We start from the raw sequence: 24,740 nt of genomic DNA on the forward strand, positions 1-24,740 counted from the left end.
GTCTTTTCTGTCATGCAAGTGTTATGCATTGTGCTTAAATTGAAGAAGGGAGCTACCACAAGAGGAGACATGATTAATCAGCAAGTTGAATGTTCATGTTTCTTGAACATGGTTGCTGAGGAAGACTTGAATCAGTGATGGATGTAATGTGATTCTTGGCACCCTCAAAAATCATCAGCCATGCATACGCTTTTTCAGTATGTGTTGTCTCCTCCTGGCACAGGGGATTGAAGTGAACTATTCCAGCCTCTCTTTCTTGAGATTTTGGTCATGTAAACAGTGTTTTCTGGGTGGCCAGAACCCTACATCTTCCTCAGAAGCTCTTAAACATCTCTGTCCTATTCCCATGCATCCCAGAACTTCTTTAGGTTTATACCTGTAGTCCTGTCACAGATTGGCCACTAGGCCTGTGAGACTCTCAGGGTAACTGAGAGCTCAAAGAATTATAGTGAGTGGCTTGCAGTTTTTGAGCCATAATAGCCAGGTATGCTTTTAGCTTGAGGCAGGCATAGTGTGGTACACATTTGCTTGAGCCTTAGTGAAAGAACTACAAGCTAAATATGCTTTACATTTGTAGCACACTTTAGACGTGGTCAGATAAACTATGTTATCTCTGTGTTGCAAGGGGGACTCAGGATTGCACTCCTGAGATGGCAGCTACTGCCTTTGCAGTAGGTATGAGTGAAATGTGTAAACGTTCCTCTTCATCCTGAAGTTCAGGGACTCGCATCTTAGCTTACACCCCCATTGCCAGCTGCTGAAGCAGAGATCCTGGTCCTGCATCTTCTTGATGCAGTCAAACACGTGCTGTTTTCCACTGGTTTTGCTGCGTGGGCCATAGTCTCTGGGGAAAAATCAAGACATGAATGGGAAACAGGAAGGGGAAGGAGGGCTGAGGTGGGTGCAGTTATATTCTAAACTGCTACAGTTCTTTCTGTTATGAACATCTGCCCCCCAGATGAATGCACAGGGGTTTTTTTTTGATTGGGTTGTTTGTTTTGTGGGGTTTTTGTTGTTGTTGTTTGTTTTGGTGTTTGTGGGGTTTTTTGTTTGGTTTTGTTGTTTTTTTCAGCTCAGCAGACTCACTGAGGCAGGATAGCTTTCTGGAGTGAGGTGTGCATTTGAGCTAGGACAAAGTTTTTTTCTGGACAGGTAACAGCACTGTAGGGGCGTTGTCGGTAGTCACGTGCTTTATAAGGTAATGGAAGAAGTCATTTCTTCTCCAGGACTGTGCAAGGTCATCTGATGAGGTTTATAAGAGCAGAATTTGGCACTATCTCAGAACAATATTTTGAGGGGTCTGTATTTGGGGAACATATGTCTGTTACTGGAGTTGGAGGAAAACACATGCTGGATTCAGACTATGTGCTTTCCCTGATGCCTTGCACCTTGCAGCTGTAAGAGTCAGTTATCTCAGGTGCATCCAGTTCTTTACATTAAAGGTCCTGCTCTCAGGTCAGGGCTGCTAGTGAATGAACAAGACCTGTAAGTTTGAAAGAGTTTTTCAGGAGGTCACAAATAGCAATTCCCTCTTCAATCTGTGATAGAATTACTGAGTGTTGTTTTGTCGTCTTGGGGAAATTACAGTGCTTCTGTGAAACTTCCCTGTGCTTAGATCTTTGTGGATGGTGCCTTCATGCAACCTGCAGCATTACAGACAGAGAGTGTACCTTCCTGAGCTACCGAGGAAGAGGGGGCTGCTGACCCGTGATCCTTATAAGAGCACATCCAGTAGCCATCTACAGTCAAGGCAGAGGAGGCTGAGGAGCATTGCTGGGGCAGATGATGTGTGCTAGGCAGTTTCCCAGCTGTTACCTGTGTGGCACTGTATCCATGAGAAGAATTCCAGTGGCATGTTAATCCAGATCCCATTTGCTGCTAATGCAGGAAGGACTTCCGATCTGGGATTCCTACCCGTGTTTGTGCACATCTGAAAATGTCATGTGAGGTGCGATGGTTGTATGCATCACTGTAACCACAGTTGCTTTTCAGACAACTTTGCCTCATTGGTCTCAGTTTTCATTTGACATGAATAATGAGTGCCAGAAATAATTAAAAACTGAGCCTAGCCCAAGCAGCCAAGTGGAAGTTACTGGTGACATTTGTGCCTAAACTAGAATATTCTCACAGAAAATACCTTTGATTGTGTGGGTTACCTTCCTGTTCTCTGCCAATTCCCCATCTGCTTGAGGTTTTCATTTTACCATGCTTTTCTAGTGCCTGGTATTTTTTTCCACATTTTTTCTTCTTGCTCTCTCTTCTATGTCTTCTCCACTCGTGTGGCTTTTCAGACTTTCCTTTAACTTCACTGTTCTCAGAACTATGTGCTGAGTTTCCTGTTCCTGCAACCCAAGTATAGTATTTATTGGCCACTTTCTCATCCCTACCTCCCAGTATTTACAGGAGTGACATGGAGTGTCACTTTTGGTGACTCAGCTTTCTTTTGTTTCAAAGGTGAAATTAAAAAATAGCTTGGAAGTAGCATTTGGGAACACTGAACAAAGAAAAGTGAGCAGATTCATTCACGTGGGTTAAATTTTCATGAAGATCATGAAAACCTCTTGCACTCCGCTGCAAAGACATTTTTCTCCTTTCAGTTACATGTCTGTTGTTCTACAAACAAAGGAAACCCGTTCCTTGAAGTTTGGATGAGATGTGCTTTATAGAGGAACTGTGGAGTAATGTGCGGTTTTGAGTATTAAGGATATATACTGTCTTTGTACGTTACAAAGGTAAAAACTGTACCTTCTGCCTTCTCACAATTTGCTGAAACACTGTCCTGTCAACAGGTCTCTTAATATAACCCAGTTGGTGTTTGTATCCTTTCTAAGGATACAGCTTCCCTAAGAGATGGACAAGCGTGTGTGCGCACACTGGCTCAAGCAAAACTTGGCATAGTAAAATACACTTTGTTTCCTTGATGGAGGATGAGAACTACTTTATTGTAACTTCCAGCTTTACAGGACAAATGAAACGTGACCACGTTCTTTGTAGAACTGAAAATCTGGGTTTTTTTAGGTGCTATGCTTGTAGATGGCTTGGGGTGAGGGGTTTGGAGCGAAGGCGGAGATGTCCCATATTTTATTTGTTCCATATGGACAGTTTTACAAAATCTTACACTTTCATGTGTTGTTTCTTCTCATCCGCTGCTTTTCTGCATACTTCTCTCTGCTCTGTTGAAAGGGGAAATGTTGCTACAGTATAACTGAGTTTTGAGAGGTTATCACAAGATGTTTCACTGTTGAGAGTGTATCTTCCTGATAAAGCAGGGGCTCTGAGGTTAGCGTGATGAAAGATAACTTTCCCTGCTTTCCCTGACTGCTTTGTCAGTACTCTGCCTGCTTCTCGCAAATGAGCTGGAGTAGCTCTGGGCTCCTTAATGTCTTTGCTCCTACTTGGAAAGGGGCTGGTCAGTTGCAAGCTTCAGGTGATAGCAGGAGCTCTCTTTGAGGGCCTTCCCTCTTGCTCTGGGTGCACTGAGGTGAAAGTCTGAGGCATCCTGAAAGCTATTTGTCTCAGCTGGTGAGCTAGCTGATGGACGGAGTGGGAAGTGTTCACAGATGACAGTGAGGGGTTAGTCTGCACATGCACAACCTATAGGGACAAGCTGTTGCCCAGTCGTGCCATTTGCATCAACATCTGTATGACATAGTGGTCTGGACAGGCTGCTGACTCCTTCTGAGCATTCACGTGTCCTGTGGTCTAAGGGCTGACTTCTGAGAAACCACAGCTGTCAGCTCCCTGCTGATAGTCCACCAGCTTAGCCAGGAGGAAATGGATGACAGAGCGAGCTGCATATACTGTGCAGTAACAGGTCAGAGTAACTTGTCTGCTTCATATTGGTTTCTAAAGCTGGTACATCATGGTTCGTGAAGCAGATGGCCATGCCTGCATTTTCCCTGGGCTTTTCCTGGGGATGAGTTTTTGCAGGGCAGCTGTGTGGGGAGCTGGGCAGGACAGGTGAGAAGGGGCCTGCCCAGGGCTGCTCTCTGTAGCTCAGCTACTGATGCTTCCTGGAGGGGGCCATGTTCTTCAAGGGGAAATGTGGTTGGGTTTCTTGGACCGCATCTCCTCCCCTTGCTGCTATTCTCACAAGTATTTCACAGACTCAAGCACAGCCTGAGGTAGCCTTGCTATTAAAGGGGAACAGAAAGGCCCTCCAGTCAAGGCAGAGCCGTTTGTAACCACGAGCTTTTGAGCTCCAGCAGCTGCTAATGGAGAAGCTCAATTCAGGTCTTCACTTAACTTTCTAATGAGTCTGTTGATTTCCTCAGTAATGGCCTCTCTAGCCTGGGTATCATCACAACAATATGATTGCTGAATCTGTATATGCAAATGGGTTGTCATTACTCAAGTATTTAAGTGAGTGGGAAGCCTGCCCTAACAACAGGTCCCTTTAGAGCATGGGTATTCTGGAACGTAATGGGGTGGTTTCCCTTCCAGTGCTGGCATCTTTACAAGTCAGTAGCATGTGACTGGAACTTGCGAAATGACCATGGCATCACTTCACTGCTTATGTGGGAAGTTGGTAATTTGCAATTTCAGAATTTCCTGAATGAAAAAACAGATGAACAATTCATACCCAAAACTCTGAATGCCTTTTCTGTCAGCTGTTAATCAAATTACTGATTAACATTGCTTGCTTCTTCCCATATTACCTAACAGCTCTGTTCTTACATATGACATCCGGGCAGTCAGCTCTGTTACAAGAATGCAGAAGTGCAAGACAGGATAAGGCAATGCCAGAACTTCTTAAAAGCTCAAGTTTTTTTTTTTTTTATGAGCTAATTTGTTTCTAGTATGAAATAACATCAGTAAAGCAGAGAGACCAGAGGGGTTGTTCTCTCCTTGTTCCCCTCCTATCCTTGCTCACTGCAGATGTTTTAGCTGAGATCCACAGCTTTAGGTTTCATTTTCCTCTGAAATGGACCCTGTGTAGGACAAGTGAGGTATAAATTACCGTCTAATGGTTCCATATTGAAGTGGGAATGATGTAATGGTGTAATTCTTAGTATCACTGTCTGAAAATCCAAAAGACCACCTTTAGTACATAGCCTTGTGTCAAAGTAGTTTCTTAGTCAAATCTGCAGATTTATGTTGACAAATTACATATACTGTTCTAGGTTTGTTTAAGAAATGTTGATGTTGGTGGTGATGCGTTACTTGAACTCTGCAAAGCTGCAGTTTTTTAGCTTTACTCTCTTCTACAGCAAACATTAAAGCAGCAATCTACTTGTACTCATATGAGTAGGCTCACTTGCTGTGTGGAGTAATTCACATACTTAAAGTTAAGCGTATGTGCATGAGTATTTATGATAAAAATTTCAGCTGAATTATTCACTAAAATTTCACCTGAAAACAAAGTTGCATTCATAAAATTCATAAAATCCCATTTAAATGTGTAGAAAATATTTTTTTAAAAAGTGCATTAATAAGAATTTCAAACATCCTTGGTTTAAGTCTTTGGTAGTAACAATAATGAAGAAGTCTAGATTTAAATTCCTGACTGACTTATAGCTTCACTGTTTGAAACTAGCAGGACATGAACTGCTAATAGAAGCCTACTTAATAACTTTGTCTCTCCTGATTTGTGGAAGCTTGATGTACCCAGAGCTTGGGGGATTCTGAGTAAAACCTAGACTGTTGTCAGCTTCACTGTATGGATGCCACAGGTTAGACAGCATAGTTGGTCGCTTAGGTCTTTCTCATCAGGACTGAGCATTTTAAATGGAGCTTTTCTTACTAATATAAAAACTCTGCCAGGTCAAATCTGAGATTTATCTAGTAAATAATTTGTACTGCTTTACAGATGTGTTTTACAGTAACTAGTAAATAACAAATAAATTCCAAAATGTTGTCTTAAATCCTTGACTGCTCCACAGTTTTCCAAGGTTTGGAAAAATTTGGCCATGGGAGATAGACTTTTAAGAATTCATTCAAGTCTTCTGACAAGGGGAAGTCAGTCACTTTCACCCCATGTTTTGGAAGACAGGGGAAAAAAGCTGTGAATCATGTGAATCAAGAGGTAGAAACTAGATAAGAAAGCACTCTTTACTAAGTAGATATAAAATGACCTGTTGTTTCCTTTCTGTAGTTGGGAAAATTATTTCCTGGCAGGGGTAGGAGAGCTGTAATCTGTTTTAATTCTTGCCAGGTTTTTTTTGCAGCTGGTAATACCAATTCAGTTTGTTTTTCCATCAATATCCATGCTGTTACATTGAAACAGGTATGAGAACATTATTTTGAACACACAGATTGTAGGGTTGCATGTGTTTACTTCTACTCTTACATCTATTTGGGTAGAGTACTATTATTCTTTAATGTGAAGGCTCTAATATATTTAGGTTTCACTCTTGTATATATACAGGATCTTATAGTTCTTGCTTGAGGAAAAGATTCCCTTCAGATTACTGCTTCATGTTGTATTTTATGAACTTGGGAGTTGCGGTGAGCAATATAAGCACGATCCAGAAAACAAAAGATACTCCAGAAAAGAAAGGAAGGTTGTTTTTCTTCATGTGCTTTAGGAGAGGAAGACTAAAGGCTGCTGCCCATCCTATGATGTACTCAGAGCGCAGCTGGAGTCAGATGAGTTGCTGATCATTCTTATATTAGGCATTGATATACTAATTTTCCTATCTAACATGAGAAGGGACTATCCATCTTGGCAAAGAGTGGCACTGTTGTTTGTTTTGTAAGCATGTTCAGTGCTACGCCAGCACTTTTGTGTCTTTGTGAATGTTCCCCAGCAATCCTCTTAAGGGAAAAAAGGAGGAAGCTCTGTAGTTTCCCTTTCTTCAACTAGATCCCTTTTTCTGAGTATTGCTTTGAGAAGAATGGCAAGTTCCACCCCACCACCTCCCTGGCTCTTTCTCGGGGTGGATGTATATAATATGCATTTTCAGCAAAGGAGAGTGATGTAACAGGACTCTGTATGCTTTATTTTAGATTCAGGCTGTGACTCTGTGACCGATACAGAAACAGAAGACGAGAAGAACCCAGTTTACTCCCACAGACTCGCCATGACTGAAGAACATGGATCACCCAAGAGCACTGGGGACCATCCAGTGGTGCAGCCTGACCGCATACAGTGTGGGGTACTGTATGTCCACTCCTTGGGCTTAATTCTTACTGTGGGCTGGTCCAACCCATTATGCTGCTCTGTAATGGACAGCTATACAGGCCTGGGAATTAGTCTCTAATTCCTTGTCTGTCACCTTCCCTCTCAGCCCCCTGTCCTCAGTGTCTGTTTCATGAGCTCAGTTCTCTAGGCCCAGAAATAGCTCGGTAACATGCAGTGCCCAGTGTTGTTTAGGCTGCAATGTCACCTATTGACAGATAGTCTCATTGACACAGCTGCTTGTCTTGTGTGCTGTGAGGCAGGTTTATACTCTTGACTTCCCATCTTCCAATGTGGTGAGATTTAGGGGTGGCAAGTGGAGGAAGGTGATTGTAATGAACCAATTAACTCCACAGCCTTGGTTCAGTCTGATATGACTCCAAAGAGCTTGGATCGTGACTTCCTGTCTGAAAAACGACATTTCTTATTATAGCATCCCCTCAGATGGAAAAAGTCTAAGTTTATTCCTTTGTTTCTGTTTAGAACGGGGCTGTGCTGCTTGAGGGAGGAGACTGATACAGTTGAAACTAAATAAGTTTATAAAACTAGCTTTAATCAGTTTGTAAATCTAGCTGATAAATTAAGAGCTTTATCAGCTTAATGCATGTACCTATGCTGGTGCAAGCTGTAACAGAAGCCACCTGCCCAGTTACTCCATGGCTGTACGATGCTCCTGAAAACCATTCAGGACCATGAAAATGACAGATGATAATATTTATGTGTCAGTTGCAATGACAACAAAATCCCTAGAAAAGTAAGTGTTCTTATGTTGTGAACCTGCATGTTGTAATGCCTTTTCTCTTAGGTGCAGACAAAAGTTTATATTATCATGAAATGTAAACTAGATGGCAAAGTGAAAACTGAAGTTGAATTCTCTCCAGAGAATGCGTCATCTGTGCGTGTACTGGCTGAGATGGAGAATGAGTACACAATCTCTGTGGAAGCTCCAAGTAAGCTGGGTTGAGATTTTGCCCCCTTCTTTCCCTCTTGCTTCCTTTCTATCTCAACCTGCCTGCCCTGAAAAGTGCCAGAGGGATAACGGTAAAGGCTGCAACACAGGAAAACTTGAGTCTGGAGAATCTTGAACTTGCATTCTTACGTGTGATACTTTTGTGATGAGGAACTGAGATAGACTGCTGCTTGGGGGCTCTGTTTTCCCCTCAGCAGTGGCAGGGTTGCAGTGTGGAAGCACCTTACTGGGAGTTCTGAGAGCAGATTGCAGCTTGTAAAGCACTTTGAATTTAACTGCATGTTATAACCACCACCTCATTAGCATTGGTAGGGCACCAAGAGAAAGTAAGTGCCAGTAAATAAATGCATGACTATAACAGCATGTGCTTAATGTGTGATAATCTCCCTGATCAGAGCTGAAACTATTTATCCAGGCTTGCCTTTTAATTTAGGTATGTTCTGTCAGTCTAGATATTCACATTTACAAAACTGTAGGTTGTCTAAACTTTAGGTTCATTAAACTTTGGAGGCAAGATCTCACAGCCTTACAGATTGATAGTAGTTTCCCAGCATGATTAACTACTTTAGTCTGTCATTGTGCCAGCTTTGAGAATAGAGACTAATAGTCATTATGGCAACTCCTGTAAAGTCAGTGAGGTGGATTGATTTAAAGAAGGTGACCTTGCCCACATAAAAATGTTCAACTTAATCTTAAATCAAGACTTATAATTCAAACATGGACCTGGAAACTAACTTGCACTTTGAATAATGAACATGACTTTCACATTAATGGAGTGTGCAACTATGTAAGCTCTGCAGTTTCTAACAATAAAAGAAATATATTTTTAATTGCTTGCGCACATCGCTGTAACTATTCATGATTTCCTGAGTTGTTAACAGCCAAGCATATATACAGGGAAAGATTAATTTCAGTGGGATTCAAAATATTTGTGTTTCAAAGAGAAAGTTCAGATCTATGAATGCACACTGGATAAAACATCAAGAAGCTCCCAAGGTGCAGGTAGGAGATAAAGATGTGAAGCTGGAATTCTTTAAGGTGATTTTATTCAGAGACTAGTGAGGCTGACAGGGGTTGCAAAATCCCCAGTGACACTTCTGGCTTCAATCCCCTTCTTCCCCAGCTCTCATATTTTATGGCACAGTTTAGAGACTGCTCCAGAGAAAGCCAGAGAGTTGTGAGGCTTTCTAGTTTGAGGTGGTGGCCCAGACTACTGTTAGCCGAGGACCTAGCAGGTCACAGGTGATGTGCATTGGCATACCTAGGAAGGAAGGTTGTTCCAAAGTACTTTCCTATCTAGTGTTCAGGCCAACATAATCTCCTTTTTTTTCCATGACTCTTCATGAATTCAGTACAACAAACTCTTTTTGGTATCCAGATGGCAGTAGCTCCAAACTCATCTTGTCCTTAGGGTATTTGATGCAGACTCATTCCCCTTGTTTGTTCTCAGTGGTGATTTCTTCTTTCTTTCAAAGATTTAACCTCTGGGACAGTGCCTCTGCAGATATATTCAGGGGACTTGATGGTGGGAGAAACAAGTGTCACCTATCATACCGACATGGAGGAAATCAGCAGTCTGCTGGCTAATGCAGCCAACCCTGTACAGTTCATGTGCCAGGTAATGACTCTAGCAAACAGCTGCTTTGGAAATGAGCTTTTTCAGAGGCTAGACAAGTGGACATAAGCAAAAGTGCTTCCCATGAAGCAGCTCTTCTGAAATAAGAAATGCAAGTTTATTTAGGGAATTTCATATTAACCTTAACATTCCCTTTTAGCAAAAGAATGGGTACTTTTTCTGTCCCTGGAGCAAATAGCTGGCTAAGGTGACTCAGGCTATCCAACTAACAAAAAAAATGCAGTCAATCAACACTCACATTTAGACCCTGATGACTTGAAAAGATTGGAATGACAGAACTTGATATAACAGAAAGTACTATAATGAAATTGTTCAGAAATTTCTACCTAAGGATTCTTGGAAAATATGTGAAAATACTAGCTGCATGGAGTAACATAGAATGATTTGTTTATTCTTAGCACTTATTTGTTTAGAGCCACTCCTCAGTTCTCATATCATATTTTGCACAGTTGGGGCACCTGAACCCTATTAGAGGGGTAAAGCTTGCACAAGCAAGTTCTCCAGATGGGTTGTCTTTGCTACCTGCCTCCATGTCCCTGATCAGCCACGTAGTGGAAGCCTACAGAGTAGTGTTGTTGGTCACCAGCATACCTAGGGCAGGGGAGACTGTCTTTCCCTTTCTTTTTAGTTCCAGTTGTGGAGCAGCTGGTACTGGGCTGTCCCTCTACTTGGGACATAAGCATGCTTCCCAGTCTTTGGCTAAGAACCCGTCCAAAAGCCAAACCCAGATTGTACACCAGAGCAACTCAAAATGGACTACTTCACACTTAGAGCAAGAGAGACACTCCATTGGAACAGTTTCAGAAGTAAAATTATACCTGTCAAGGAAGTAGGAAGTAAGAGCGTTCTGTGCTTCCAGCTGCATGAGTGACTTTCTCATTGTACTCTGTCTTGTTGTGGAGTGTATGGTTCTCATCTGCTCAGATTAATGATACTCTGTTTCTGGACCAGGAAGCTATTAATGTTCTTTGAGTGACCTGAACATTGTTAGCTTCAGTGTTTATACCTACTGTTTTCTGTTATGTGCTAAATAAAGAACCACCTTCTAGATCTCGCCTTAACTGAATCTCCAGACTCCCCCAAACAAAATCACTTTCCATTTGTCTCTAGGCCTTTAAAATCGTGCCATACAGCATAGAAGCACTGGATAAACTGTTGACTGAGTCACTAAAGAAGAACATTCCTGCCAGTGGCTTACACCTGTTTGGAATCAACCAGCTGGAAGAAGAAGATATGACAACAAGTAAATTGAAAGATTTTTGCTTTCTTTTTGAACTTCATCTGTATCAGTTGTTTTACCTTGAAGCGCCTTAGCACTGTAGTGTGTGGTACCTGCACAGGCTGTCTCAAAAATCTTGTATCTCAGCCAGGAAGCTAAATTTCTGATGATGCCTATAGAAGGGAGATTGCCATTTGGGTGACCCTTTTTTGGTTACATGCCTCAGTCTCACTTCCTTGCACTGTGACATATGCAGCTATGTAGATAGCTTCAAAGACAAGCAAATTGAAAAGATGATGCTCCCCAAAATGTCTCCCATATTTTCTCCTTTGTTGTTCTCTCAGTCCCATGTGGCATTTCTCCCCAGCCCAGTCCTTTTCCCCCAACCCCATGACTCCGCTGTAAGGTGCACAGTGGGCACTCAGCAGTTGGATTGGTGTTCACACGTTTACCTTACAGCAGCTGGATCCTACTGGAATGGTGATCTAAGAGGTTCTTGCCAACTTGTGATCCTACATACATTAAGCTATTACAGAGTCAGGTTCCCCACTAAAGGTCATAGGACTTAAGCCTGAAGATGTGCTAGATACCTCATTTAATTTGTGCAGAGTTAGCTCCATTTTGAGACTGTATATATACTTTTCAGGGCTTTCACACCTGCCTTGGTCTGTGTGTTTGTTTGCTGGTAATTTTGTTCTCACCTACTGGCTCTGTTACTGCTAGAGAGAAACTTAGATTCTAACTGGCTTCTGTTCTCACAGATCAAAGGGATGAGGAGTTGCCAACACTGCTTCACTTTTCTGCAAGATATGGGCTGAAGAACCTCACTGCTCTGCTGCTTACATGCCCTGGAGCACTGCAGGCCTACAGTGTAGCCAACAAATACGGCCACTATCCAAATACCATAGCAGAAAAGCATGGCTTTAAGGACCTCCGCCAATTCATTGATGAATATGTGGTAAGAAGCAGCAGCAGCAGTCCTTCTGCATTGTCCCACTGAAGGTGTGGGCAGTGGTACCAAGCTTAGTACTTAGTGTTATGGGAGCATGGGTGATGGGCTAATAAAGGGTGCAATGAGGTGTGGTAGGGTGTAGAAGAGAGACAGCCAGCCACACTGAAAGCTTCCAGGCTGGAGGGTTGAGTACATCTCTGGAGCTGGGGAAGTTCTTGGGGCTTTTGCAGAGAGCAAATAATATGATAGCAGCAGCTGCCATGTTGGGTTTCTTTATCATCTGTTCATCTGATGAAGTTTCTGCAGGGATGTGGTTGGTGGCTGGTGTATTCTTCTAACCTCTGATCTTGGGAAAACGACAGCCCCTTCATCCCACTTTAGGGAGTAATATGGGGATACAATATGTTTGGGAAGGTACAATCTGAGGTGCTGTCTGGTTAGTCGTAGTACAGTCTGGATTGCTTATTAGCTCATTCACAGCTGATCTGTGTAGTCTGGCTGCTCCACTTGAAATCCATTTCTTTCCTGCATTAGGATAGCTGTCTGCTCCCTACTTGTTCTCTCTGGGAGTCCTAGTCACAATTCAGTTCTCTTTGAGCTAACCCCATCCCCAGAAAACAGCATTCTGACTTTTCCAGATTATCACATGGACCCGACTCCAGCTGCACCAGGCAACTGTTTCTCTGGGGTCCTTTGGTGTCCATGGGGTTTATCCTTTCTTTTCTATTTAAGTTGTTTCTGGCCTATATGCTTCAAAATAATGAGCAGCTCCTTCACTCAGATCACATGAATTCTTGAGCAGGTTTTATTTGCCTTTGCTTTTGGTTGAAAAGTACATAATTGTCCCTATCAGTTGGCTGAATGGTGGGTGATAGATCTGCCAGCCTTGATGTGGTTCTGACAGCCAATTGCAGTACTGTTTAAGCCCTATTTAGGAGACAGGAGTGTTTCTTAGACTTGAGACTTGCTTCTTGACATAAGCATGAAATTAGGGTTATACATTAACTAAAAAAAACTAAATAAAGGTTAGTCCCTGTTCTGAGATCAGGAGGACTGCAAAAACTGTAAATTGTGCATTGGGGTAAGTGAGAGATGCTTAGGAAGTCTTTACAACCTCCTATTGCAGTACTGTGCTCCTCTCGTGTCCTCTTTCTCTACCAGCATAGTGACAGAGCTGTGTTAAGAGTAGGTCCTGCTTATTGACCGTCAAGCTATCTGTACAGCTTAGTACCAGAGCATGGAAATGATCTGCACCTGCATGTCCACTGAAAGGTAGTGACTGGGAACACTACTAGTATGGATGTCTGAAAATCCCAGTAAAACCCTTTACTTGCCTAATTTTTTCTCTGGCAAAAGTTCCTCTGCACCTCCCTAAAGCATCACACGAGCTACCTGCCTGACCCATTTTGATAGTGGAGGGAACTGTGTATAGACAGTTTTTGACTCACATGCCCTGTGAATTGAAGGTCCATGAGGTGGTGGATGTGGATGGAAGAATATCTTGTAGTACTGCAGCCAATTAAGATGGCTGTGCTTGTGACAAAGTTGGAACTTGGGGAGGAGGCTGAGATGAAGCTTTACATTGTGCTCCCTTGTGTGGTTTGGTGAAGATCTGCACTGCTCCCTGCCACCCACCATGTTGCAAATATGTGAGAAAGGGCTCTGCTGTCCTGTGAATCGAAAGTTGCCTATATACACAAACAGCTGCCTGCTGTGAGGTTTCCTGTTAATCTCACAGAAAAGGGTCTGTGTACTCCTACTCTGGGTGTTATGTGCTGCTGCTAATGCCAAAAAACTGAAACTGAATCTACACCAAAACTAAAACTTTGCTTTCTTGTAAGTGTTCTGCATGCAAGCAATCCCTGTTATGGTCAACTATGCTTACACTAAATTAGCCTTTGACGAGCATTTGTATTTTTAGAATGAGCTTTGCTTATCTCCTAGGAGTTTGCAGACATCGGGTAGGACATGAAATTGAGGGGGTGAGGGGCTCTAATGGCTATTCAGAATGTGTCAGCACAAACTTGTTTCACCTTCGTTACCTATTATTACAACACATCTTGAAGGCTGGGCCCAGACAGCTGTAGTGGAGATTTAATTCCTTTGAAAAGCTTTGGTCTTTGGGAATGGGCTGCTTTTAGAAGGTTTTTTCCATCAGTGATGGGAGAGTGAGATATCTTATGCTTGCTTTGATTCTCCAGATTCTTTGTTTAAATGAGTTTTGAACATTTTTTTCTTGCCTTCCTTTCTCTCCAGGAAACTGCAGATATGCTGAAAAGTCACATTAAAGAAGAGCTGATGCAAGGCGAGGAGGATGAGTCTATTTATGAATCCATGGCTCATCTGTCCACTGATCTGTTAATGAAATGTTCCTTGAATCCTGGCTCCGATGAAGAGCTTTATGAATCCATGGCTGGATTTGTCCCTGGTGCCCCAGAGGATCTTTGTATGTATATTCATAGCATCACAGAACCATAGGATGGTTTGGGTTGGAAGTGACCCCCTGGAATGAGCAGAGACATCTTCAACTAGATCAGGTTGCTCAGAGCCCTCATCCAAGAGGCCTAAGCTGATCTGTCTCTCTTATACATCGTAGTGCCCCAGCTGAGTTTCAGAGTAAGGGCTAGTTATAGCTTTTCTGCTTTCACCATAAGGAAACCATGTGCCATTTCTGATGTTGTCTGGCTGATAAAATTGCTCTAAACCTGTCCTTGATTGCCAGTGTACAAGATCAAGAGCTGTTTCCTCCGTGCTTTGAGGACTCCCTGAACCCTGAGCAAGTGAATTAACATTTGAAAAAGACCAAATTTTCTACCATGTCCTGCTTCTCCCTCCTGAGATCCAGGGAGGTAGGGACACTCAGAGACACTGGTGGGAAAGAACACTATGTAAGATGTAATTTTACTGACAACTGGAAAACTGAAAAACAAGAGCTGAGCTTCTACCTCAACAGCTTGAGAACAAAAGAGAGCAAACATCTAGAAATACATGTACTGAAAAGATTATAATTGAAAACTCATTATTCTAATCCACCTGGTTTATTGCTAAAAATATAGTGCTGATTCTGTTAAATATGCAGATGTTTAACTTTTTCAGCATGCCATTAATATTCACTGAGGTCAATTGCAAACATCAAGTAAAGTACCTATGTTAAGCAATTGTAAATTTGCTGTTCTTACATACTTGCCTATTTGGTCTGGCTTCATTCCAATTATATATTTTATGATTCCCATGATGAGCAGAGAATTTAACTTCTTATAGTTTAAGTACCTGCATAAGGACTTCTAGTGTTTCTGCAGTTTTAAGTGTGCTGCCTCAGGGGAAGAGCTTTCTTACTGAAACTCTTTTTCTTCTAGACTATATCTGTCTGGGGCTGATTTTCTCCTCTTTTAGATTAAACAATGTTATAAAACACATTTTTGTTTGTTATGGAGTCCAGAAGACTTTTTCGGTTCTTAGCCTGAAGTCATAAACTCTTCTTTGTGAAGTTTTGTTTGGCTGCTGCAGAGACAGTTTTGTTACCAAAACCAGGATTATTCTGCCTTCAGGTGGAGATAAGCGGTAAGGCTGGTTGGACTCCTAAGGAACAAAGCTGCTGTTGTTCCCAGTAACAGGGCTGAGAGTTTCTAGATGTTTGGAAGCTCTGACTGCAATCAGTACATCTCTGAATGGGGTTGATTGATGAAGTCTGTGGAGGGGGAAAAACATGCTTAAAACCACTAAGCCAAACTTCTTGTCTTCCACCAGTGAAATGTCCCGATCTCCCAGAAACTATGCAGGGAATATTACTTTTTTTGTGGATGCAAATCAATCTCCCTGTAATTTACCACTTTTGAACTGGACTCTGGAAAGCCTCTCTGAAAATATTCTCATATTGGTTCAGATTTAGATCAGAATTGCTTCCTGTGGAGAAAACCATTTGCCAGCCCTGCAGACTGTTGGTGGAAGAACTAATTGTTTTAAGGCGCTTGTTTCTTCTTCCCTGATGAAGATCACCACCTCCCTCAGTCTGCTGTCTCAGTTGTTTGTGTGCGTGTTCCCTTGCCAGTTTCTGTCAAACAAGCCACATTAAGTTAGTTCAAGTATACAGGTTTTCCTGCCCTCACTTACTCTGATTGACAGATCTCAGAAGGGAGTTTGGCTGGTGTTTTGGATGAATACATGAAACAGTCTGCTTGGCTGTCAGGCAAGGAGATGGAGAGCTAGGAAAGGCTGCCATGGGATGGAAAAGGTTGTGCATTTTGAAGCCTAAGTCAGGCTGCTTTCCTTAAGCTTCCTCAGTAGCAAAGGCCCAGCAGGCTTATGTCCTTTAGGGGAAGCTTCTGCAAGCACAGCCACATCAGCAGCTTCTGGGATCAGCACCAGAAAGTTCTCCTGGTGTGCGAATGTGCTGCAGGCTCTGCAGGGCTAGTACAGCTAGAAAGCTGTCCCTAAAGTACTTAACGACTCCTTTACTGAAAAGCAGAGCTGAATGAGTCTGCATCTTAAAAGGTTTTCCTTATTGGTGAGATGCTGTATATGGCTTATCTGTAATACTTCACCAAGAAATGTGTGTTTCCTGCTTCTTCTGGAGTTCTCCTATGTGTACTGCTCCTGCACACAAATCTCTTTTGCCTTCCACTCAGGTGTCTTTTACTGAAAATCTGTTTTTCTTACGTAGTCTGTTGGTCTTTGCCTGAAGAATAGTTACAGCTTGTCTGAATAGTGCTTAAAATCTACCTGTATTGTAATAGGTAAGATTAAATTGGCACAATACTTGACACTTAGATTGGTTCTTTCAAAGTGAAGGTGTTTCAGTATTATACCACCACACAGGCAAACCCTTACTGAAGACAGTGGGAGTGCTGGCTGGCTTTAGAACTGCCATCACAAACAAGAGCTTCAAGCTTTTGTACTGACTTAAAGGTTTGTGTGGATGAAAAACTCCCTAGGAAATCACAATCAACTTCTGCTGAGGCACTTTCTTCAGGTCAGAGTCGTCCTTATGTGCGTAGTTATGGCTGTGGTGTAGAGGACAATACCTGGGCTATTTTAAGTGTAGCCGTACTGTGGCAGCATGCCCATTTATTCTGATCAAGACGTGCATCCACCACAATTTTTCAGAGACTGATCAAAGGAAGGTTAGATACCACAGAGTCAATTTGTAAGGCAGGAACTGGTTTGAGAATAAGGTAACACAGGACCGGAGCCATTGTAATGAGTTAAAAGTAGTAACAAATACTTGAATACTGGAGTGTTCTGTTAGTTCTTGGATTCTTCATCCCACTTCTGATTTTTCAATGCATTTTTATGTGTTGTTTTTTTTCTCTCTGCATTTGGTCCTCAGAAAACATTTACAGAGAAAGTGCAGAAGCTGTGCAAGGGCCCAGTTTTGCTTAAACTGATGCTGCATGAGAGTTGCACACAATTGTGTTGAGTTGCTAGTTGTCCCTTTAAGTTTTGAGATAAGTGATTGAATAAAAAAAAAAAAATTGAAAAGGTTTTGTTCATCTTAGAGGGAGGTCTTAACGCCCTGAGCAGTGTAGATCCTAAAGTACTCTTAACCAAATCAGTGGGAACTTACTAGCTCCTGCTGTTACCTTGTTCACTATTGTTTTGTAATGAGTTTGTTTTATTTAATTTCTAATTATTAATCTAACTGTTCCCACTTGAGAAGAGCACTTCCCTCTTATTACACTTTTCAAATACCTGTAAAGTCAAACATAATTTTCCAGAATATGCTCCACATTGGTGCAGGTTGCAGCTAAATGTCATTTAGCTGAGTCACTCACACACTGTAACAAACAGCAGCTAATAGCAAAAAGGGAGAGTTAACTCCATCATAACCAGTCTAGTAGTATGAACTACAACATCAGATAAAGTGCTTTGCTTTTTCTGCTTTCCTTTCAACAGCACCTCCTGCTGATTTTTGCAAAACACTATTTTGAGTAGGCTGGCATTGTGTGCCGGAGGGGTTCTGAGAGTAAGGACTCTTGAAAGTGCAGAACACCTGTTTGATTTGTGTGAAGATTAAACTGCGTGGTTTGTATGTGTGTTATTATGCTGTTTTACTTGGGGAAAAAGTGAGGCTGTATTTCCTCTGTCCAGGGTCAAAGAGTGGCAGTGGCCAAGTCTGGACTCTTAGTGCTGTTTCCATATCTATGAACTGTGTGGACACTCAGACCCCAGATAGTGTGAGTTTCATGCAGAGATTTAATCCTTTATCCTAGAGAGTATCATCTGACTAAATCTATTGTCCTGTAAAATAAGTGTAATTCAACACTTAAAAGAGTAGATGTTGGTTCACGTATAAATAAGTTGTGTTGCCCTTGTTCTACTCTCTTGCATATCCTCTCCATCCTCCATTTTATTCTTGAGACCAAGCTTTCAACATTGTCCTGTTTTTTATTTTTTCCTTAGTTAACGCAAGAAACAGCAGCCTCCTTGTCATCCTTGAGCAAGCTGAGAGAATTGTGCACAAAAATATAACTGCTTATAAGGTTCTGAGTTGTGATCTGTGCCTACACATTGAAGCCTTTGTCTTGCCTAACAAAGGACTGGTCTCTGTAAAGAGGTAGCTTGCTTCATGTGCAGGAATACCTGGACGGGTGTTATTACTTTCTAAAGAGTGCTCGTGCATGGATATTTTAGCTATTGTGAAGGGTCTGTAGGTCATAACTCATCTTCTGTATGTCTGTCTGTTTGCAGGTTGGTTGAGCTTCCTTCTGAAGCCTTAAAACCCTACAAAGGGAAACTGAAACTGTCTGAATAAATATATTTTAGTTACTAAATTCTGACGCCTAGGAAGTACTTAACCCTCTTCCTGCTAACCCTTCAGAACAACTTTCCACAATAGCCTCAGGAAAATCTGGGGACCTTTCCTGTGATACCCAGTGTTTGTGTGCACCACCTTCTGGTCTCTTTTGTCTCACTAGCTTGTTTTTGGAGCAAGTAAAACAGAAGGCATCATTGAAGAAGTTGAGAACTTTGTTTCAATTCTGGTACATGGATGAGATGTTAGGTCTCATCTGTGTGCAAGACAGGCCTGTGTGCAAGAGGGTAGCAGGGTGGCAATCACGTCTTCCAAGGAGAACTGATAAATTGGTGAATTTACCTACATTGACTATGTGACAGAAAACAAACCCTGTGGTATCCTGATGGATTGCTGGTTCAGTAATCCTGCAGAGCACAGCCAAAACTGGGAACATACTGTTCCATCCACAGAGAGTGAAACGAATTTTGCACACATCACATTCTGTTCTGCCCCCAAATCCATAAAGTAGTGTCTTTCCTCTGGACTTGTATTTGCTACAGTTTCATTTCTAAAAGCTATGTTAAGAATAATCAAGGTGGCTGCAAGGTGGAAAAATCACTCTAAAGAAAAATACAGGTCTGTTGTGATGATTCTTTGGGATGCTCAAGTGTCAAATCTGTGCTGCTATGTAGTGCAGCAGTACAGAAATTAATTTTAAATTAGGTTGATGGTAAGCGGATTAGCTCCAGCAGCATGCAACTTGGTGTGGACTTTGGAGCTCTTGAGAAGCTGCTGGTGTGGTTAGTCCACACAGCATGCAGTATGGCTGTGGCTATGCTGGAGGTATTCCTGTCAGGTTAAAGCTAGGTTGGGTGCATTCACATGACTGTCAGTGGGTCCTTTGACAATTATTGTTTAAAAAAAACCTCACAGCATTCTAACAAAGGAAAATCTTCCTAGCATGATTTAATCCCTTTCTCATAATCTCCTCAGTTTTGCAGGAAAAAAATAAGAAAAGCCAACAAATATTAAAAAGGCATTTATAGAGAAATATTTCATATTCTCTCATGTGACCCAAACAATCTAGTTTATATAGTAGTAGGTATTTCAAAATATGCCTCAACAATTCATTTATATCACTCTTGTTTTTAATGTCATTAGGAGCATGGTTACTTAAATTTTATTGTGGTTTTAGGGTTTGAGGTTGACCATGTTTTTTGTAATCAGAATCCTTCATGTCAAAACACTGACTTAACAAAGTATCTTATTGTTTGCTGTCATTCCTTTCTCAATAGTAAATTATCATCTGACCCTCTAAACACCTTCCAGTTCAACTAATTAATTCAGACAGCTGTTTTGACTTTTATCCAATAAACAAATACTATCTTATGTGTCATGGGCAAATTGCTCTTAGTGTCTCGTTTTGCTGAGTCACAGAGTTTCCACTCAGTTTGGCCTCTCAGGAGCACTGCTCAGAGGCCAAAACCTTCATCTGGCCAGCACACTCTCAATAACAGCTAATCCTCAGTGCCTGCTTGGAGCTTTGTCAGAACTTCTCAATAAGAAATGTTAGTCACCCTCAAGCGCAAGCATCAGGCAGCTGGCAAAGATTTAGAATGGACTAGACATAGCAACTTGGGAGCCTTTTTTGAGGCAAGGGTCTGGTCAGTTGCCTGACTTCCTCTTTGATTTTCACCATAAACCAAAGGTCCAATCAGAAATGTCACATTGTTTCATTATATTGTATGACATTGTTCTACATGTTTAAGGGCATAATCAACAGGTTCATCTTTGATTTTTTTTTAGATGTAGAGATGCTTCAGTCCAAACCAGACACTCCAGTTGCCGGAGATGAAGTTTCTCTAACTACAAAAGACTCAATGCTCCGCAAGTTTTTAGAAGGTGAGACCTGTTTGGAAAGAGGGACGACAGTAGCACAGTTAAAGCAATTAAATGGAACTCGAGATTTCTCCTTGATCTGTTAAGGACAGGAGCTAGTCCACACTGTTTGACATGGAGAGCTTTGTCTTCATGGGTACAAACGAGGCACAACAGAGAACACAGCTTTTGAGGTGATTTCACAAACGCAGCTACCATTGTTAAGTACAGATGTGTGTACCCAGCTCCCTCTGAGACACACTATTCTGAGATGAAATATATTGTCAGCTGATGGCGATCGCTCATTTCAGACAATGGAGTAATTCTCTGTAGTACTTTGTAGAACATCACAAGTAGCTTTTGGAAACCAGTGGTCTGTTTGATGTTAACTGTTATAATGAGCTAATTAACTGGAATTAATTGAACTAACTGTTCCTCGAGTTCTTAAAAACAGTTATAAGATTTTCCACTATGGTTTCTTCACCAAAAGAGATGGTACAGGCTTAGTGACAAATACCTAAATGCTGCCAAATGTTACTGACTTTATCAAGTCCTATCTTGAAGGGCTTTGGCACTTTATGTCTCTGCAAAACTGAATGTTTTTGCCTGTGAAATGGCCACCTTGGTAAGAATGTGGCGCACGATGCATCTGGAGGGATACAGTGTTCAGTGAAGTGGTCAGGTTGTTTTTCTTACAAACTCTACTCTGTTGTAGGCAGTAGCGTGGATGTGTCAGACTCAGAGGAAGGAGTTTCCCAGCAATATGGTGAAGATGTATACTACTCAGTGAAACAAGATACTTTTCCACAGGAAATGGCTAGTAGACCTCCAGTTCCTGTTCCAAGACCAGAATCCAGCTCTCCACAGCCAGACAATGAGCTGTACATCTCCAAAAGTGAGCTGAGTACCAAGACCTAAACTGTAGACTACTCAACTGTAGAATGGCCTTGACATGGGCTCCAGTTGCTGAATAAATGCCAAGAAAATCTACACGTTTTTGAGACCCCTGCATTATTTGGCTCTGGAACTGGATTACCTTTGGAATCCAATTTCAGATCTGTTTTTTATTTTCTGCCTACTCTGAAGATGTGGGGATGTTGTATCCTGCGGCCTTCGCCTGAGCTTACTCTTAATGAAAGCAGTAGGATGACAGATTACTCCAAATGGTACAAGCAAATCCAACTAAATAGGAAAAAACCTGCTATTATAGGGACACAGTCAAACTAATAAATTGAGACATTGCTGCTCTGTAATGGTATAATTGGTTCAATAGCATTTGTATAGGACATGATTCTATACCTCAATACCTTCCTCTGATGTGGGGCTTTATTGAAATTGAAGAAAATTCTGCCTCTTAGTTTGCCAGGCAGTTTTGGAAATCTTGGTCATATTTCACAAACATTCTAACAACTACAGTAATGCGTGGGAGAGTAATTTCAGTGGCTCCTCCTTCTCCCATGACAGGACTGTGGGGAAAGCATGTCCAGATTTCTCTTAGAGGTGGCTGAGCTAAATTCTTTGAGGTCAATAGAAGAGGAGTTCTACTGTACAACTCCATAGCTTGTTTTCTTCAATGGACTTAGTAGGGTAACAGAAGCCATAATGCAGTGCAGAATTTTGTATGCTTCCAGTATTCATCCTTGCTATTTCTGTCTTCGTGAGACACATTTCGTTATCTAAAGAGTGTTTGTTTTACAGTTTTTGCACAGAAAGCTCAAAGACCTGAGAATCTCTATGTCCCTAGAGGAAGGGTTAAGAAAGGTAAGTCAGTATTTCACCCTAATAATCTTTCCAGTAATCCAAAAGAAAATCTGCTGAGGTAGCTTCATTTGTGTAAAATGTGACAGAATAGTCTGTTTTACAAGGCCCTGGGGATAATAGCCCTGTATAAATGACCCAACATTTCTGATCGTATGTGACACTGGAAACTTTTTGTAACTGCACAACATGAGGGTGGCCCCCTTTTAGTACATACTGTACCTATTCCCTGTCTTGGAGTTTATCCTTAGTCAGGATCCTGATTATCATTGAAGTTCTTTTTTATGCAGTGACCCATATTACTTCGTGGAGTCTATGTCCCACTTCTGATCTTCTCGATACAGCCACTGCTGTTGATCATTATTTTCTGGGATTTAACCTTTAGTGAACTGTTTGCCATTGATCTCTGCACTTCCAAAACTGTGCCCTTATTCTTTCACCTCTTATCCTTTGCACTATCAGAGTGCCAGCAGCCACATCTGAGCGTTTAGCTCATGTATTGGGAACTCCTCTTTATGTTGCAAAGGAGTTAAAGTGCCAGCAGCAGCAGGATGAGTTTTCACTTTTCTGTTTCTGGAGTTACACTGCACAGACTACCTAGGAAGATTCTAGCTTTGTGACTGCCAAGGTAAAAGCTCTGTTTTGTGGATTGCTGAGGGGACAGAGATTTTTACAGTGAGGAAGCAGAGCACTTTAAGGAGTACACTTTGTGCTGCTCACTTAAATTATGTTTTTAAGAACAGAAATTATCCCTGGGACATATTTGCATACAAGGCTACCTAAGCTCTGTTTTGTGGATTGCTGAGGGGACAGAGATTTTTACAGTGAGGAAGCAGAGCACTTTAAGGAGTGCACTTTGTGCTGCTCACTTAAATTATGTTTTTAAGAACAGAAATTATCCCTGGGACATATTTGCATACAAGGCTACCTTTCAGGTGGGCTTTTAGCCCTGACAAATAGCAGGATGGCATAAGGGCAAAACACTCTTCTGATTAGGGAAACATTCAGTCTGTAATACTGATTTTTTTGCATCTCCACTATATCAAGGGTGTTTGAGTTTCTTTGTATTCAGTGAGGAGGACAGATGTCACAAGTTCAATAATATTTTTGGTGTTCTCTCTTCAGAAACCATAGTCAGGCCTGTAAGGGACCTGTCTCAATCAAGCATATATGATCCATTTGCTGGAATGAAAACCCCAGGTCAACGGCAGCTGATTACATTACAAGAGCAAGTGAAAATGGGCATACTCACTGTCGATGAAGCTGTACTTCATTTTAAGGAGTGGCAACTGAACCAGAAAAAGAGATCAGAATCATTCCGTTTCCAACAGGTACAGGCATATTCCACTGTTTAAGAAATACAGCTGTTTCTCTAGGTTTATGTCAGAAGCTGTTCAGTGTGGGTACATTTCTTTCCTGGCTGGAGCAGGAAGACTGCTAACACATGCCCCCGGCCAGCACAGTTCTCTGACCTGAGGGGCTGTTCCCATGCAGCAGCAATCAGGTAGCTGTTTTACAGATCTGTTTGTCTTGCAGTAGTATGGTTAGATTTTCGAGATCTGTACTCTAGGAATTGGGCCAAATCCAACTGGCTAAATTACCTTCCTAGAAGTCATCTAGCATCTAACTGCTGGCAGGGGACTTCTGTGATGAACATTTAGCTTGTCAGTTCTCATCCATTTCAGATCAGTGAATACTCAGTGTCCCAGATGGTGTATTAGCTTTAAAGTCCTACCTTGTAAATGGTCTGATCCTTCCCTGGGTGTTTGATGGCTCCGGGACTACCTGTTCTTTGCAACTGGGCAAGACCTAAAAACAGGTATCAGTGAAAGCACAGTGTTTGGGTGGCTGAGCTGAATGAGGGAGTTACTATGTTGGCAGCAGCAACATAATGACTGGTGGAACTAGGAGTCATAGTTTAAAATCTCCATCTCAAGTTAGAATGGGGCTTCCTCGCCTACTTCTCTTGGAGCCTTTTGTCCATGCTGCAGCAGTCTGCTCTCACACTTGAGGTGCTGGTCTTCAGTGTCTGGCACTGCTTTGGGAGGTGTCAGAACAAAGCCAAGACTTTTCTCCTCCTGATTCTCACTTGGAGGGTTCTTGTCTACCCAGAAAGAGTCAGAGGAATTCCTTCCATCAATAAAGAACACAATGCTACTTTAGCAGATGCCTGTAGCAGAGATGAAGTGGCATGCTCTGTGCCACATCCCATGGGCAGCTTTCAAAGTCTCTCTATTTCAAAGATATTGCATCATGGTACAGCAAGTGCTCCATCTTCTTTTCCACTTATTCAGGGGTTTCCTCATCTTACCTGTGTACATATTTCCCTGCTGGAAAAGTTGGTGGTTTTTTTTTTTTTCTCCTCACCTTTCCTTACTGTAAGGTGCAGTATGTTGCCACACAAAGATGAAGAGACTTTGCTCCCAGTTACATTTCCAGGTGTCCCCTCTTGCTTCAGTGGGGACATCCTGAAT

The 24,740-nt window shown here is 41.9% G+C and overlaps 1 protein-coding gene across 1 annotated transcript in view; it reads left to right on the top strand.

Moving 5' to 3' along the window:
* Positions 1-24,740, top strand: part of PIK3AP1 (phosphoinositide-3-kinase adaptor protein 1) — a gene marked incomplete at its 5' end in the record, with an annotated part of 39,334 nt that overhangs the window by 9,295 nt on the left and 5,299 nt on the right. The window contains 10 exons of the mRNA XM_010074065.1: positions 6,949-7,097; positions 7,926-8,070; positions 9,566-9,708; positions 10,837-10,969; positions 11,707-11,903; positions 14,154-14,343; positions 20,437-20,532; positions 21,224-21,403; positions 22,207-22,269; positions 23,392-23,597. Of these exons, the coding sequence (XP_010072367.1) occupies positions 6,949-7,097; positions 7,926-8,070; positions 9,566-9,708; positions 10,837-10,969; positions 11,707-11,903; positions 14,154-14,343; positions 20,437-20,532; positions 21,224-21,403; positions 22,207-22,269; positions 23,392-23,597 (1,502 nt within the window). The remainder of the gene's footprint in view (positions 1-6,948; positions 7,098-7,925; positions 8,071-9,565; positions 9,709-10,836; positions 10,970-11,706; positions 11,904-14,153; positions 14,344-20,436; positions 20,533-21,223; positions 21,404-22,206; positions 22,270-23,391; positions 23,598-24,740) is intronic.

The sequence above is a fragment of the Pterocles gutturalis genome, unplaced genomic scaffold (genome assembly GCF_000699245.1).
Source record: "Pterocles gutturalis isolate BGI_N339 unplaced genomic scaffold, ASM69924v1 scaffold5187, whole genome shotgun sequence".
Taxonomy (NCBI): domain Eukaryota; kingdom Metazoa; phylum Chordata; class Aves; order Pterocliformes; family Pteroclidae; genus Pterocles; species Pterocles gutturalis.